Genomic DNA, 18540 nt, shown 5'->3' on the forward strand with positions numbered 1-18540 from the left:
CAACATATTGGAACCCACAGGACAAAGCAATAAATGCATAAATCAAAAAGTAGAAGGTGTGGTAGTACACACATGTAAGCCCAGGACTGGGGAAGCTGAGACAGGAAAATCACTGTGAGTTCGAGGGCAACTTGGGCTACATAGAGAGTTCAAGGCCAGCCTGAACTGCATAGTGAGACAATTAAAAGAAATAACAAAGATCAGAGCAAAAGTAAATGAAATATAGACCCCCCCCAAAAGACTGAGGAAATAGAATTTTGTTTTTTGAAAAAAATAAGGAAAATAGACATACCTTTAGCTAGACTAAGAGAAAAGAGAGAAAATTCAAAATAAGAGATGAAAAAGAGACATTACAATTGATATAACAGAATACAAAAAATCATTAAGGACTAGTATGAATGACCATATGCCACCAACCTGGAAAACCTAGAAGTGATAAATTTCTAGACACATATAACCTGCCAAAACCAACTGATGAGGAGAAAGAAAATCTGAACAGATGAATAATAAGAAACAAGATTGAATCAGAAAAAAAAAATCTTTCAATATTGAAAAGTCCAGGACTTTTCACTGCTGAATTTTAGCAGACCTTTAAAGAACTAGCACCAATTCCTCTCAAACTACACTTCTGAAGAATTGAAAAGGAAAAAAACCTTTCCAATTCCTTTTACAAGGTTAACACTACCCTGACATCAAAACCAAATAAGAAAAAAAAAAAACCAAATAAGGACACATTAAAAAAAAACTACAGGGCTGGGGATTTAGCTCAGTGGTTTCGCCACCGGATGCGCAAGTGCAAGGACCCGAATTCTTTGATCTCCGGCACCAAAAAAAAAAAAAAGGAAAACTACAGACCAGTATTCCTGATGAACACAGAAGTAAAAATTCTCCAAATACCAGCAAATCAAATTCAACAGCACATGAAAAGTATACACCATGATCAAGTGGAACTTAACCCAGGGAACCAAGGATGGTTCAACACATGCAAACCAATGTAATATATCACATCAACAGAATAAACAACAAAAGCTTTATGATTGTCTTAATAGAAGGAGAAAAGGCATTTGATAAGCTTCAACATACCTTCGTGATAAATTAGGTATAGAAGGGATATAGTTTAACAAAATAAGGCTATATATGACAAACCCATGCCCAAAATTATGTTGAATGAGGAAAAACTGAAGTGTTTCCTCTAACATATGAAATAAGTACACAGGTCCACTTTCACCAGTTTTATTCAACATAATGCTGGAAGTTTAGTAAGAGCAATACTGTTAGAACTGATAAATGAGTTCCACAAATTTGCAGGACATAGAAAACAGTAGCTCCCTGCTTTCCAAGTACTGGGAATTGAACTCAGGGCCTCCACGCCAAGGAGCTACATCTCTAGGACTTTTTTATTTTCAGACAGGGTTTTGCAAAATTGCTAAATTGCTTAGGCTGGGCTCAAACTTGTGATCCTCCTGTCTCACCTCCCAGAGTGCTGGGATTGCAGGTGTACGTCACAATGCTCACCTAACAGTAGTGTTTTTATATACCCATAATGAACTTGCTGATGAAAAAATCAAGATGGTAATCTCATTCACAATAATCACACACACACAAGAGTCTAGGAATAAATTTAACCAAGGAAGTGAAAGACTTCTACAATGATAATTAAAAATACTAGCCAGCCATGGTGGTGCATGCCACACCACACCTGTAATCCCAACATTTGGGAGGTTGAAGTAGAAGAATCATCATGAGTTTGAGGCCAGCCTGGGCTACATATTGAGTTCAAGCCCAGCCTAAACTATGTAGTGAGACCTTGTCTCAAAAAACCAAAAACCAAAAAAAAAAAAGAAAGAAAGAAAGAAAATAAATTAAAAACACGGAAGAAAGCTATTGAAGATGGCGCGCACACACACACACACACACAAAGTAGGAAAAGAGCATGGTGTGGTAGCTGAGGCAAGAGTTCAAGGCTAGCTTGGACTACACAGCGAAAAACCTGTCTGAAAAAACAAAACAAAACAAAAAAAAGTAAGGAGAAAAAAACAAACAACTGTGATATTCTTCACAGAAATTTTTTTTAAAAAAGTTCTAAAACTCAAATGGAATCACAAAAGATCCAAAATAGCCAAAGCAACCATGAGCAAAAAGAACAAAGCTAGAGGCAAGACAGCAACTGATTTTTCCCCCCAAGCACTAGGGACTAAACCCAGTCTGGGTATGATGTTGCTGGGAAGCATCTGACTTGAAAACATACTATATGCTGGTTGTAGTGATAGATATCTGTAATCTCAGGCAGGAGGATCACCTGGAGTTCGGGGCCAGCTTGGGCTATATAATGAGTTGAAGGCCAGCCTGAGCTCCATACTGAGACCCTGTCTCCAACAAAACAAAACAAAAACTAACCAAACAAAAAAACATACCACAACCAGGGATGGTGGCAAATGCTCATAATCTCAGCACTCCAGAGGATGAGGCAGGAGTGCAAATCCAAGGCCAGCCTGGACTACATAGTGAAACCTTGTCTCAAAAAACTCCCAAAACTTGGGCCAGGGATTTAGCCCAGCGGCACAGCGCCTGCCTCGCAAGTGCAAGGTCTCACAAGTGCAAGGTCTTGAGTTTGATACTGGCACCAAAAACAAACAAACAAACCTCCTCAAACCAGACATGTTTGCACACATCTGTAACTCCAGCACTTTGGGAGGCTCAGGAAGGAGGAAAGCATGCTTGAACACAGCCTGGGCATTGCAGCAATTTAGTGAGACCCTGTCTCAAAACAAGACAAAACCCAAAAAATGTGAATGAGGATGCAGCTCAGTAGTACAGCCCCTAGGCTAGATCCCTAGTACTGCAAAGAGAAAACAAAATAAAACAAAAAACCTACCTCTATAATCCAAGCATTTAAGGAGAATGAAATAGGAGATCACAAATTCAAGTCCATATTGTGTAACTTACCCTTGCCTCAAGGTTAAAAAATACACAAAAGAGCTGGGGATTTAGCTCAGTGGCGCTGCGCCTACCTTGCAAGCACAAGGTCCTGAGTTCGATCCCTGGTCTAAAAAAATTTAATAATAAATAAATAAATAAAATTTAAAAAAGAGATGTGGATGTACCTCAGTGTGGAGGCACTGGTTCCGTTCCAAGTATAGCACAAAGGAAAAGAAGGAAGGAAAGAAAGAGGAAGGGAGGGAGGGAGGGAGGGGGAGGGGGAGAGAGAGAGAGAGAGAAACAGCTGGTCATGGTGGTGCACGCCTGTATGTAATTCCAGCACTCTGAGAGGCTGAGGCAAGAGGAGTACAAGTTTGAGCCCAGCCTGGGCAATTTAACAACCTAGCAAGACTATGTCTCAAAAATAAAAAGTAAAAAAAACGGCTGGGGGGCCGGGGATTTAGCTCAGTGGTTTCATCACCTGCTGTGCAAGTGCAAGGACCCAAGTTCCTTCCCAGATACAAAAAAACAACAACAACAAAAAACGGCTGGGAAAATAGCTCAATGTGAAAGCCCTGGGTTAAATCCTTACTACTGTGGGTGTGTGCACATGCATATATACACACACACAAAATTGAATGCAATATAAATTGGGCATGGTGGTGCACACCTGTAATCCCAGCATTTGGGAAGCTGAGGAAAGAGAAATGCCATGACTTTGAGGCCAACCTTGGCTACATAGTGAGTTCAAGGCCAGCCTGAACTACACGGTGAGACCCTGTCTCAATAATAATAATAATAATAATAATAATAATAATGATGATGCTAGTAACAAATGCTGATCAGAATACAGAAAAGGGAAACTTGCTATATGATTATTATGGTTTGTGTCTAGATGTCCCCCCAAAGCCTCATGTGGTCATAGGCTGTTTTGGAGGTGGCTGAATCCAGTGTGTGATTGATTCATGGTGAGGCTAGCTACGACGGGACAGGGATTAAGGGTGTGAGGGCTACCCACCCTAAGTAGTCTGAATAAGATAAAAGGGGCAGAAAGATGCTGCTAAGGTCCCTTGTTGCCTTTGCTATCTTGTGCATGCCATGTTGTCTCTCTTCTGCAATGCCTATCTTCTATCCACCATGCCTTGGAGCCAGCTGATTATGGAATAAAACCTCTACAAACTGTAAGTCAAATAAACTATTCCCCCTTTAACTTTAGGTGTTGGGTATTTTGTCTCAGCAACAAGAGAAAAATAACTAAGACAATGATCCAGCAATTCCAATACTGGGTATACATCCAAAGGAAATTAAGTCATTATGTCAAAGAGATCTCCACACTTCATTTATAGACAGCAAGGTGTCCACCAACTGATGAATGGATAAAGAAAATGAGATATAGCCAGGATTTGATTTAGCTCAGTGGCACTGCGACTGCCTCGAAAGCACAAGGTCCTGAGTTTGATCCACGGTACCAAAAAAAAAGAAAAAAGAAAAAAAAAAGTGAGATTATATAGGTAATAGAATATTATTCGGCCATTAAAAAAGACTGAAATTAAAAAAAAAAAGACTGAAATCCCATCAATTGTGGAAAGTGGATATTAGAGGAATATCTTAAGTAAAATAAGCCATGCACAGAAAGGTGAATACTGTATGTTCTCACTCATTTGTAGAAGCTTTAAAAAAAACAAAAAACAAAAAACTGACCTCATAAAAGAGAATGTAACAGCAATCACTAGAGACTGCAAAGGTAGGGTATGGGGGGATTAGACATCAGGTACCAAAATGCAAATAGAAAAGAGGAATTCTTTCTGGTGTTCTATAGTATAGTAGAGTAATTACAGTCTACAACAATTTATGCTATAGTTTAATATCAATAGAAAAGTATGAAGCTTTGTTTCTGACACACAGGATAAACTGGAGAAAAGTTGTTGAAAAAAACAGAAATGACAGGGCCAGGGATTTAGCTCAGTGGTTCTGGCTCCTGTCTCACAAGCACAAGGTCCCAGAGTTTGATCCCTGGTACCAAAAAAAACCCCAAAAAACAAAAAACCAACCAGAAATGCTAACTACCCTGATTTCATCATTACACATTACATACATATACTGAATTACATATTTATCTTTCTATACCCCAGAAATAAGTACATTATATACCAATTTAAAAGATTAAAATATAAAAGAAAAAGAAAGTATTAAGAAATATGAAGGGCCAGGGATTTAGCTCAGTGGTTTCGCCGCCTGCTGTGCAAGTGCAAGGACCCGAGTTTGATCCCCAGTACCAAAAAAAAAAAAAAGAAAAGAAATATGAAGATATATGACTTACCATATTTTCCCCAAAATAAGACCTAGCCAGAAAATAAGTCCTACCATTTTTCAGGATGCTGTGGGGTAAGCCTTACCCCAGAAATAAGCCCCAGTTAAGATCATCAGCCAGATGGATACATTTAGCATGTCTGTTGCAACACACAATGGACATAATGAATTATAAAATATTAATATACAATTAAATATAAACATTAACATCAATACTTAAAATAAGTGATAATATATAGTTAATATTTATAAATACCCAAGTGGGTACCTTTGGACAAGAAGTAAACACCTATGTAAACAGATGTACTCCAGACTTATTGCCAAATGACCAATCAAACTACAGACACAACGCATGAATAACGTGCGCACTTGATAATGAACAGATGTGGTTGGGTCTAATATGGATCCCCGTATTTCAATACATTGTGTTGTAACAAATGTACTTAATAATGTACTGGTGTGAAATAAATGTTTTCTGAATTTTGATGCCTGCAATTTTTCATTGCTTTTGTGTGGGCCATCATTTTTAACTGTCATCATTTTTGTTGCCACTTCTGTCTCATAGGTCTTCAATTAACCTTTGATTTAATGGAAACTGAAGTCTAGCCCACAAAAAGATTGTGACTTGGGTGAAGAATTCATGGGGTAAAATCACTGACAGCTGTGCTGGCTTCAGCAGCACATATACTAAAATTACTGACAGCTATGTTGCCAATGCACTGTGAGCAGGCTACATGGACAAGAAGTGCTCACTTAAGGACAGCACTATTGCTGGACATGAGAGATTGGGGACAATGGTTCAACAGGAAATGAAGTTGTAAGAAATTCAGGCTCAAATTTGGGGTTTGGAGAGCTATGATGATGAATGGGGATGATAACATGACTGTATTTGAATAAATGTAGATTTTTCTGCAGGAATAAATGTAGATTGTTGTTCATGAAAAAAAATAAAACATTCTCTGAAAAGAAGTCCTATTGCATCTTTTGGAGCAAAAATTAATATAAGACCTGGTCTTATTTTCAGGGAAATGTGGTATTTCCCTACCATATAATAGGCCTTGCCTGGGTTTTATCTGAACACACAAACCAAAAAGTGGAGAGACACTGTTATAATAATGGATTACAGATATATAACAACATATCTCAGCTTTTTTTTTTTTGGTACTGGGGATTGAACTTGGGTCCTTGCGCTTTGCGGGGCAGGTGATAAAACCACTGAGTTAAATCCCCGGCCATATTTCAGCTTTTAAAGCCAAAAACTGGATGGGCGTAGTGGTGCATACCTGTAATCCCAGCACTCCAGACGCTGAGGCAGGAGGATTGCCCCAAGTTGGAGGCCAGCTGGGGTTACATAATGAGTTCAAGGCCAGCCTGAACTACATAGCAAGACCCTGTCTCAAAAAAAAAAAAAAAAGTGCTGAGGTATTTAGCTCAGTGGTGCCACAGCCTGCCTCACAAGTGCAAGGTCTGGAGTTGGATCCCCAGCACAAAAATAAATAAATTTTAAAAAAGGGCACCCTAGGGAACATAGTGAGTTCAAGGCCAGCCTGAATTACAGAACAAGACCCTGTCTGAAAAAACAAACAAAATTTTTTAAAAAGCAGGCCTGGAAGCTGAAACAGGAGGACTACCACAAGTTCAAGGGCAACCTGAACTACACAGCAATACTCTGTCACAGAATATTAAAAAAAAAAAAAAAAAAAAGGAAAGGGAAAAAAAATCCCCCAGAAACTGGAGAATAACAATCCTTGACAAATCCATTTCACTTATGCCTGTTCTTACATCCAAACACCTAGAGTGGGTGGCTTTATTTCCTAATTATTTTTGGACTCTGTCTCTTTCTCTTCATTCCTGCCACCAGTGTCTAATTCAGGTCTTCATAATTTTCTCGCCCGGACATTACAAGAGCCTCATAATTTGCTTCTTCTATCCTTATACCCACTTCTTAAAACAGTTTGCCTCTCTTCTCTCATCCCCCTCCCCCAGTACCAGGGAGTAAACCCAAGGCTTTCACACTGAACATCCTCAGCCTTTTAAAATTTTTTCAGCCTTTTTTATTTTGAGGCAGGATCTGGTTAAACTGTCCAGGTTGGGTTGCAGGTTTGGCTATTATAATAGCACTGCTATGTACATTTTTGTACAAATCTTTCTTTCTTTTTTTTTTTTTTTTTGTACAAATCTTTTTAGGCACCTACATTTTCACTTTCCCTGAGTAAACACCTAGGAGTGGAATTATTGGTAGGTAGTTGTGTAGTTTCCTAGTTCTTTTGTTTTTGTTTTTTTCTTCCAGTACTGGGGACTGAACCCAGGGCCTTCACACTGAGGTACATCCCCATCCCTTCTTTTATTTTAAGATAAGGTCTCACTAAGTTGCTAAATTTCCCAGGTTGGGTTCAAACTTGTGATCCTCCTGCTTCAGCCTCCCAAGTCCTGGCATCACAGGCGGGGGCCACCATGCCTGGCCACCTTTTCAGTTTTGTTTTGTTTTTTGGCTTGTCTTCTTGGCAGCATTCAACCCTGACAACCTTCTTGAAATACTCTCTGTCCCTTGGTTTTTGAGATATTACTGGTATCACTCTGTTTTCTTCCTCCAATTTAGCATTCTGTTTCCCTCCTTTCTACACATTATAGCTGATGCATCTTGAGGTTCTGCCTTTATTTTATTTATTTATTTATTTTTGCCTTTATTTTTATTTTTTGGTTTTGGGGATTGATCCCAGGGCCTCACACATGGCAAGCACATGGTCTAACCCTGAACTACATCTCCAAGCCCATTCTCTCTCTTTAGCCGGTCCCTCTAGACACACATTTTTCCTAAGTGCTATCATTGACTATGGTTTTAATTACCATATTGAGATAAATAAATATAGAGATGCTCAAATCTCTATTTCCACTTCCAGGCCTCAGTCTCCCCCCCCCCTTTTTATTATCAGTGCCTATTAATTTTATAAAACATTGGATTTCAAAGCATATATTTTGATATATCCACCTCTCATTACTCACCCTTATTCCCTCCTCCCTCTCCCTCTTATTCCCTTCCAGGCCTCACTCTTGAGTTCCAGACTTCTATATTCAACTGCTTTTTGGACACATTCCCTTGGAGTTTTGAGACATACCAAAATATCCAAATTTAAACTCATCTCAGTTAACAGCATCACTATCCATTCTGCTGCTCAAAGCAAGGAGGCCCATGGGTTATGCCAGATTCCTGACCCTACTCAGCTTCAACCACCAGATGACATTAATAATCAAGTCCTTTTGATTCACATTCTTCTTATTCTGTACTATTTACCACCTCAGTTGCGGCCAACATCATGTCTTGCTAGGACTACACACTATTTAAAGAGAATTTCCTACTTGGAGCTGGGAATGGTGATACATACTTGTAACCCCAGCACTCAGGAGGTCGAGGTAGGAGGATTAAGAGTTCAAGGGCCGCCTGGGCAGCATAGTGAGTTTAAGGCCTGCCTGGACTACATAGCAGGGGAAAAAATGTCATGTGACTTGTGAGATTAAAGCCCTTCAATGGTATTTCACTATCTTCAGGATAAAGCCCAAACATGAATTCATACATTACTAATCTAACAGGTCCATCAATCTTGCTTCTGAACTACTCTTTCTCTTTCCCTCCCCTACTAAGAACTGGGTCTCAATTTAAAGACTTTCCCTGATTCCTCTAGGCTGGGTTGGATCCCCTTACCATATGCATGTATAGCACTCTGGACTGCCCCTTTTGAGAAAGGGAGACACATACAAGCCTTACTAATGTTTGATATACTTATTACCCTATTACTACTGTTGGCCAGATGGCAAAGTTTTCTTGAAGACTGGAAGTTATTTCAAGCAGATGATGATACTAGTTCATTTATATTTAACATACTACAGCATTCTATAGACTATGTAACTAATTAAGTGGGTTTACAAATTATCAAGGTTTAATTTAACATTCACAAAATGAATGAGTACTTACAGTCCTATGAAGAAAATGACTGAAAAAATGTTAGTAATTCAAGCACAAGTGGAACAAGAAAATCACAGTGCTGATACCTCTGAATTTTAAGCTCCTCAAGAACAAGAACTCAGTACTTGACATAATAAAAGAACGTACTGACCAGCTAAGAACTGTATCAACCAAAATTTAGATTATCTACATTATTGGGCCGGAGATTTAGCTCAGTGGTGCTGCTGCCTGCCTCACAAGCTCAAGGTCCCAAGTTTGATCCCCAGTACCACCCCCAAAAGATTATCTACATTATTTAATAAATGAATTTAGAATTTCTGTGAATCTTTCTCCAAATGTGTATGACTTAATACCTACTAAATCTCTAAAGCTCTTATCATCTAGACATTTAATAATGTTTGTCTTTATCCCATAAAAATGTTATTTCAAATACACAGAAATCTGTATAATATAGACTAAGAAGTATTCATAGCTGGGTGTGGTAGCACATGTCTGAAATTCCAGCACTCTGAGGCTGAGGCAGGAAGAGCTACAGTTCAAGGCCAGCCTAGGTAACATAGTGAGACCCTGTCTCAAAATAAAATACAAAGGGGTGAGCATGGCAGTGGAGGCTGAAGCAGGAGGATCACCTGAGTTTGAGGCTAGCCTAGACTATAGTGAGTTCAAGACTAACCTGGACCCTGTCTCAAAAACCCAAATCAACAGTGGTTCCGGTGCCTGCCTTGAAAGCGCAAGATCCTGAGTTCAATCTCCGGTACCAAGGAAAAAAAAAAAAAAAAACCAAATCCAAACAAAACAAAGGGTTGAGGATGTAGCTCAGTGATGGAGTGCTTGTTGAGAATGAACAAGGCTCTGGTTCAATCCCCCTTATGTTCAATCCCCAGTAGAGCAAGCAAAGGAAAAAAAGTTCAACTTGTAACACAAAGCTCAGTTAATATCCACATTTTGTTAAAATCCAGAGACTCTCTTCCCTTCAAGTCCAGGTCCTTGCACGTGCTAGGCAAATACTCTACCACTGAGCTACAAACCCAGCCTAAACTCCAGACTTCTATTTTTTTCTGCCCTTTTTTTAAGGTAACAGGGATCGAACTTGGGACCCTGCGCTTGCGAGGCAGGCAGCAGAACCACTGAGCTAAATCCCCAGCCCCTAGACTTCTACTTTTTGAGAGAGGGTCTCGCTATATAGTTTAGGCTATCCTCGAACTTACTATGTTGCCCAGGCTGGCCTCAAACTTACAGAGAACCTCCTGCCTCAGCCTCCTCATTGCTGGGATATAGGTGTGGACCACCACATCCAGCTTTAGATTTCTAGCTTCAAAACAGAAAAAAAAAAAAAAAAAAGACGGAGAGGGATTGTAGAAAGGAATAAGAAATTATGTGGTAAAGCAACACTAGACCCATGTTCTCCCATGGTAACAATTGGCTGGAACTTAGTAAATAGGAAATGGAGCTCTACAGTTCACCTGCCAGTTTCAATTTGGTTTATTTCACTCAATTATCTACTAGAATACAAACTCGGGGATTTCACCAAAAAGACAGCTTTTTGTCTGTTTTGTTCACCACTATATTTTTAGGTCCTAGGACAAACCCTGCCACATATTGAACACTCAAAAATTTGCTGAAAATTAATGAGTAACTGTGGTACACCTAACTCTTAAAAATAGGAGTCTCAGATATTCATAATGTGCTTCTTTCCAGGCATGGTGGTGCATGCCTGTAATCCTAGCACTCAAGAGACTGAGGCAGGAGGATGGCCATGAGTTCAAGGCCAGGCTAGGATACATAGTGAGTTCAAGGCCACCCTGGACTGGATAGTGAGATCATGTCTCAAAAAAAAAAAAAATCCCCAAAACCCATAATATGCTTCTAGTGGGCCAGGGATATAGCTCACTGGCTGAGCTTGTAGCTAAGTGGTAAAGCATTTACCTAGCATGTGCAAGGCTCTGAGTTAAATTCCCAGTGCCACACAAAAAAATTACACACATACATAGATGTATTTCCCCGTCATAATGTTTCTACTGTTCCTTCAAAGACAAAGACCAATTGATTTATCTTTATAGTTACTAAGGGGCCTGACAAACAGAAAATACTTTGTTTACTAAATGACTAACAGCTATTAGTTATCAGGAGTCCCTTTATTTGCTTACAAAGTGAAAACAACTACTAGTTATCAGCCATCACTTTGTTTACTAAGTGTCTAACAGAAAATAGTTCAGTATTTACCATGTGCCATGTACCAAGCAGAACTGTTTTACAAGTTGGGCATGGTGTACTCCTGTAATCCTAGCACTTGGGAGGCTGAGGCAGGAGTATCACTGGAGTTTGAGCCCAGGCTGGCCTACATAGTGAGTTCAAGGCCAGCCTGAACTGTATAGTAAGGTTCTGTCTCAAAAAAAGAAAAAGGAGGGCCAGGGATTTGGCTCAGTGTTGCTGCCTGCCTTGCAAGCTTAAGGACGCAAGTTCGATCCCTGGTACCAAGAAAAAAAAAAAGGAAAAAAAAAAAAAGAAAAAACGAAATGTTTTACAGACATACCTCAATCAATTATTTTTTTTTGGTACCCGGTACTTTGAACTTGGGACTTTGCGGTTTCAAGGCAGGCAGTGGAACCACTGAGCTAAATCCCCAGCTCCCCCAATCAATTCTTATAACCACCTTATTTTAGAAATAAGGTTCTGGAGATTAACTGGTCAAAGAATAAATTATTCAGAATGAAATAACTGTCATACAAGAAAGGAAGTGAAAAGGGCTATATGAAAAGGTAAGAACAGCCAGATGTGTTGGTTCATGCCTGTAATACCAGGAGTCGGCAGGCTGAAGTAGGAGGATCGCTGCGAGTTTGAGACCAGCTGGAGCCAGATAGTGAGTTCAAGGCTAGCCTGAACTACACAAGATCCTGTCTCAGAAAGAAAGGTAGGAACAAAGTGCTATAGAATTCAGGACAGTTTACTTCCAACTGAAAAGACATAAAGTATATGGGAAAAGTCCATGAAGCTGGCATTTATATCTTGAAAAACATTCTGGAAATATCTATAGTGAAAAATGAGTAGGAAAGAAAGGGTTATTGTCACTTTCTCCACCAGGAATGGGTATGTACAAAGGAGAAAATCTAGGAATAAATGTTAAAAAGAGCTGGGGATTTAGCTCAGTGGTTCCACTGCCTGCCTCGAAAGCGCAAGGTCCTGAGTTTGATCCCCGGTAGCAAAAATAAATAAATAAATAAATAAATTTTTAAGAAATGTTAAACAGAGTAAGACTAGAAAGGTTATAGAAAGCTTTAAATGCCACATCCTGTGAATATGGAATGATTTTAGAATTTGAGCTGGGGATGTAGCTCGGTAGTAAAGTGCTGGCCTAGCATGCGTGAGGCCCTGGGTTTGATTTCCAACACTGAGAAAAGAAAAAAAAAATGTTTTTTCTTTTTTCTTTTATTTTTTGTGGTACCAGGGATTGAACTCAGGACCTTGAGTTTGTGAGGGAGGCGGCAGCACCACTGAGCTAAATCCCCAGCCCCAAAAAAAATTTTTTTAGGAGTCTGGGAAGGTTCCCAAGCTAAGTAGTAAAGTGACAAGATCATGTTTGTGTTCTAGCAACTGCTGCAGTAGCCAGGTGAAGTAAGTAGCACATGCCTATAATCCCAGCGCTTGGGAGCTGAGGCAGGAGGATCATCATAAATTCAAGGCCATGGGCCAGGGATTTAGCTCAGTGGCACGCGCCTGACTTGCAAGTACAAGGTCCTGAGTTCGATCTCTGGTACCAAAAAAAAAAAAAAAAAAAAAGGGCCGGGGATTTAGCTCAGTGGTTCCACTACCTGCCTTGCTAACGCAAGGTCCGGAGTTTGATCCCTGGTACCAAAAAAACCACAAAACAAAACAACAAAAAAAAATTTTGGCTCTTTTATAGTAGTAAAACATAAACACATTTTATAGCTGTATAAAAATATTTTCTTTCTTTACCTCGTATCTCCTTTTTCACTTTTTAACTTTTTGTTAAAAACTAAGACATATCCACTGCCTACCAGGCAAGCACAAGGTCCTGAGTTCCATCCCCGGTACCAGAAAAAAAAACCAACTAAGACATAAACACATTAGGGATGGGTATGTAGCACAATGGTAGAGCACTTGCCTGCCATGCACAAGGCCCTGTGTTCAATTCCCTTTACTTCAAATAGAAAACAAATCGAAGCCAATACAGGTCAGGATCATCAACATCACTATCTTCTGCCTCCACAGCTTATCCCATTGGAAGTAACATGCATGGCCCTGTCATCTATGATAATGCTTTCTTTTGGAATAACTCTTGAAGGACGTGCCTGAGGCTCTTGAGGAGGGTGTCATTCTTTTCATAAGTATGTAAGTATGACCGTGGTGGTTTGCTTGGTTTCTTTTTTCCCTTATAGACTGACATAAGCAAATAACATACTGTGAATATTCCTATAAGTGAAAACTTTTGTTGATTCCCAGTACCAAAAAACCCCACAAACTTTTGGTGTTTTGATCCACATTTTCAAGCTGTTTTTGAGAATCAAACCTGAGGGTGCTCTAGCTCTTAGCTACATCCCTACACCTTCCTCTTTTTTTAATTTTTGAGACAAAGTCTCACTAAGTTGCCCAGGCTTGCTTTGAGCTTGCAACCCTCCTGCCTCAGCCTCCCAAGTAGCTAGGATTATAAACATGCTCCACAATACCTGTTTTCAAATTTTTAAAGGAGTTTGTTATGGTCTGCAAAAGTTTCTTCAGCTATTTGTTCATTAGGCAACCAGAATTTTTCAACTCCATTATAATCTTTTTTTTTGTTTTGTTCTGTATTCTTGAGACAGCTCTCGATATGCATTTCAGGCTGGCTTTGAATTCCCAGGGATCCTCTTGCCTCAGCCTCCCTAGTGCTGGGATTACAGGCAGGTGCCACCACACCTAGCTCAACTCCATTATAATCTTACGGGACTAACATCATAATGACAGTCTGTTGTTGACAGAAAAGCTGTAATGTGTTACATGACCTTGCCTGAGTTACTGAATCTTTCTATGTTTCAGTTTCCTGAACTAAAACATGAGAAACAGAGAATTAAATGAGTAATGTACATGTAAGAATGCCTAGCATTTAGTAGGTTCCACATAAGCATTGACTATTATTATTATTATAGCTTTCCTGTCTTTTTTTGAAGGTCTCAGTTCGGGGAAGCATGGGTTAAAATACAAACTGGCAACAACAAGAAGAACAAAAAAATAATTTAAAAAACTAGCAAATTACTTTTTTTTTTTTTCTCGGTACTGGGGATCAAACTCAGGACTTTGCGCTTGCCAGGCAGGCACCACACCAGTAAGCCGCACCCCTGGCCCTAGCAAATTACTTTTAAGGAAGGCTACTCCAGAAACTCTCCAGGCTTCACTTCACACCTAATTAGCCAGAACTGCATCATATGTCTATGCCTAAATCAACCACCTTCCTGGGAGATAGAATTACAATGACTGCTTTAGGGTTTGTATTAAACAAGATCTAACCCCTGGGATTATGGAGGGGCTGCCTGATACAATACCTAGCTAGCAAAAGAACGTGGGAAGGGTGATAAAACAAGCAGTATCTCTGTCAAGACCCATGAGGTTTAAGTCTTTGCTAGGGAGAGTAGATAAAGCAACTTCCAGGGGTACAAGCATCACCCATATAGTACTATTAATGGAAAAGAAATCACTACAAAGGTCTGTTAAGGGTTGTGAAGTCTGGCACTATAGTATGGGACAGTGATGGCAAATCTATGGCATGTGTGCTGGAGTGGGCTATTTGTTATCACTGAAAGCTCTGAAAGGTTCACCATCACTGGTATAGGACATAAGGCCAGAGCTGAAGGAGAATACACTTAAAAGGCAGTGAAATGAGGTGAGGGTAGTATCCCCAGCACCCAAAAGGGTGCTAGTTACTTAATCTCAAAACCTCAGTTCGTCACTGTAAATGGGACAACCAAAACTACCTTGGATAAAGAAGGTGAGAGAAGTTACCTGGCTTTAGACTACTGGTTCCAGCACCTGCCTTGAAAGCACTAGGTCCTGAGTTCGATCCCCAGTACCAAAAGAAAAAAAAGTATTTACTTAAAAAAAAAAAAAAAAGATTGCAGGGGCTGGGGATTTAGCTGCCTGCTTTGCAAGCACAAGGTCCACAGTTCGATCCCCAGCACCAAAAAAAAAAAAAAAAGATTGCAAATGTGAGCCTAACCCAATGCAGGTTAGTCCTGAGTTCAAAACGCAGTAACGGGGGGTGGGGGGTAGGGGGCATAGCAAGAAAATAAAACAAAACTAGTGTTTTTGGTGTTTATTAGCTATGTTATCTTCTCTGATGTCGTCTCAATCTGTAAAAATTTATTTCACTAAGCTTAACAAAAATCAGCTCTTTCCCTCTTCCTTTTGAGGGAACTCAGATTCCTGAAACTAAGAGTACAAAGTCTTGCTATAACATAAAACCTAGGGCCAGGGGTTTAGCTCAGTGGTACTGCCGGTGCCTCGAAAGTACAAGGTCCTGAGTTTGATCCCCAGTACCAACCCACCCCCCACCAAAACAAAGAAAGCCTAGGGTGGGGGATGTAGCTCAGTGGTGCCTGGGAAGCACAAGTTCCTGAGTTCCAGTCCTGATACTGAAAAAAACAAAACAAAACATAAAAGCTAAAGTTTTTTCTTTTTTTCCTCACTGTTTTTTTGCTATGCTGGAGACTGAACCCAGGGCCTCAGACATAATAGGCAAGGACTCTATCACTGAGCTACACACTCACAGCCCACTAAAAATTTCAATGATACATAAAGCTGTAGGTATTAAAAAGAGGGCTTATCATTTCCAGAGGCTTCTGGAAGCCAGAGTGCTTATGGGTAAGGGACTAACATTATTGGAGGTGGAAATGATTTTGTTTTGAAATTTACAGAACCCTTACTAAGCTCCAAACAATGTGTCATCTTAGTCTCCAAATATCTTGATAATACTCTCCCTCTTTTCAGAGATGAGGAAAGGAAAGTAAGAAATGAAGGAAAGTAACATTTATTGTGGACTGTGCTAGATGGTTTCTTTCTTTTTTTGTACGGGGGATTGAATTCAGAATGGTACACTTGTGAGTCAGGAGGCACGGCTCCACTGAGCTAAATCCCTGGCCCTAGATGCTTTCTATATGCAGTTTCATCTGTTAAGTGACTGCTCTCCATGAGAGGTAGGAAGTGGCAGGTCAGATTATAATACCAGATCTGATTGTAATGCAGCTCGAGGGAATGATTTATGTTTCATCAGGATCAGAAATCAAATAAAATTCTAGAATACCATTAGAATATCATTACACAACAGTAGGGAAAAAAATAGTTGGGATTTTTTGGGTTTCATCCAGACTAAAGATTTCAATGTGTGCCCACAAGCAAAAACACCTTTACAACTTTGTTGTAGGGTTAAAAGCTTTCTTTCTCCTTCTTCTGGCCCACCCACTAGAGGTCCAGGCCATAAACAGCAGCAGTCATTATCTACCAGCTCTGGAGTATTCACCCTGGTTTAACCACTAACTGTGTGACCTTGGGTAAGTTACTTTACCTAAGCTTCATTTTTCCCATCTGCAAAACGGCAGTACCTATGTCTTTAGGTTGAACAAATTAGGCAAAACAGACATGTAAGGCAGCCAAAACAATGCCTGCACATAAAACTTAGCAAATTTAAGCCTTTAAGGCGGCAGAGGATCTACCACTCCAGGTTTTGTTTCTAAATCCAAAATCTTCACAATCATATTCTCTGGGCAGAGCCCCTGCCAGATACAAAATGATCAACAGGTCTCTCTTTTTCTCAGAAACATGAAGTCCCCTACGTATATGCGGCCAAGAGGGCTTGACAGTTGGTTTTCTAATACTACGAAGGCTGAGCCCAACCGAACCACCCTGTTTCCGCCTCGACTGGGGAAGTTCTGGCCTTCAGCGGGCGAAGTTGCCGCCAGCCTGGCTACCCCTGATTACCGGTCCGAAGCTGGATTGCCTGGCGTTCCCTGACAAAAGGACTCTACTCTGAGACATAGGTAGGACTACCTGAGTTCAGAGGAGCCATTAAATCTAGTCACGAAGCGCGACCGCCAAACACGCCGGGAAAGGCTCCCTCAGCGGCGCCCAGGCCTGCAGCCAGAGCAGCCAGTCCCCCAGCCCCGGTCTTGGCGCAGGGCGGAGGTTAGGTCCATTCCTACACCTCCGAACGCGTGGGCTCTGGCCCGAGGTTTTCCAAGGTGTCTCCGGACCCAGCCTCCGACTGCTTCGGGAGAGGCCCTAGTCCAGCCCCAAACTGGCCTGAGGGGCACTCCGGCCTGGTTTCTCTCCTTAGGTCTTCCTGAAGCGGCTTCAAACATTTTCCTCACACCAGAAACAGGCTCTTGCCAGACCCCATGCCCAAGACTTTCTCAGCCCGACTACCCAATCGCCTGGTTTCCCTACTCACCCATCGCCGCTCCGCTCGCTCAGACTTGGCCGCGGTAGCGGCGGTAGCGGCGGTAGCGGCGGCAGCGGAGGCAGCTTCAGCAGTAGCTGCTTCAGCGGTAGCTTCAGCAAACAATATGGCGGATCTGCAGGACGGCAGCCCGAAACGGACATTCCACCCCGGGTTAAAACGCGTTCTTCCTCCCCACCCCCTCTTACCTAGATTATACCAAAGACACGCATTAAAAAGAATGCAACCACTAATGGTCGACAATAGAGATGGAATAGGAAAGAAGCTACTGGAGTAATACGTACTAAAAAAAGTTAAGCATACCAAGTTCTCAGCTGTTTCTGTTACTATTTCTATTATGAGAACCTTTTTTATTCCCCCAAGTATCTAGGATTGAACTCAGGACCTTGCGCTTGCGAGGCAGGCACGGTGCCACTGAACTAAATCCCCAACCCTCTGCTACTATTTCTTCTTTAAAGTGTGGCCTCCGTCTCCCAAAACTTTTTTTATAATTAAGGCCAATTATACACCTTGAGCTAATTATGAATAAGGAATCATCTGGAGAGGGGACGTGCTCAAGGCTATAAGAGATAAGGAAAGGAAGAAGTCAAGACTAAATCCAGGTTTTCTGTCTACCACCCAAAACCCTAGTTAAAACTGCAGTCTCGGGCCACGGATTTAGCTCAGTGGCGCTGTTGCCTGCCTTGCAAGCACAAGGTCCTGAGCTTAATGCCCGGTACCCACAAAACAAAAAACAAACAAAAACCCCCCTGCAATCTCATTGGAAGCTCAGAAATAGAGAAAATAGAGGCTGGCGTTTATAGCTCACTGGTAAGGCTCATATTTACCATATGCAAGGCCCTGGACTTGAGAGAACAAGGTGTTGTGGAACATGCCTATAATTCAAGCTACTTTGGAGGCTGAGGCAGGA

General features: G+C 40.8%; 1 protein-coding gene across 2 annotated transcripts in view; it reads right to left on the reverse strand.

Moving 5' to 3' along the window:
- Kpna6 (karyopherin subunit alpha 6) overlaps positions 1–17773 on the reverse strand; it is a 57260-nt gene extending 39487 nt beyond the window's left edge. Inside the window, exon 1 of one of the 2 annotated variants that reach the window (XM_087215381.1) lies at positions 17622–17773. In XM_087215381.1, the coding sequence (XP_087071507.1) occupies positions 17622–17625 (4 nt within the window). In that variant the 5' untranslated portion in view covers positions 17626–17773. Of the gene's footprint in view, positions 1–5239; positions 5347–17621 lie in introns of those variants that run through there. The other variant, XM_087215382.1, reaches the window with a different exon arrangement.
- Between the last annotated feature and the right edge of the window lie 767 nt (positions 17774–18540).

Source organism: Heterocephalus glaber, unplaced genomic scaffold (genome assembly GCF_053883595.1).
Source record: "Heterocephalus glaber isolate CG9 unplaced genomic scaffold, H.glaber_assembly_v1.0 deba00001452, whole genome shotgun sequence".
Classification (NCBI taxonomy): Eukaryota; Metazoa; Chordata; class Mammalia; order Rodentia; family Bathyergidae; genus Heterocephalus; species Heterocephalus glaber.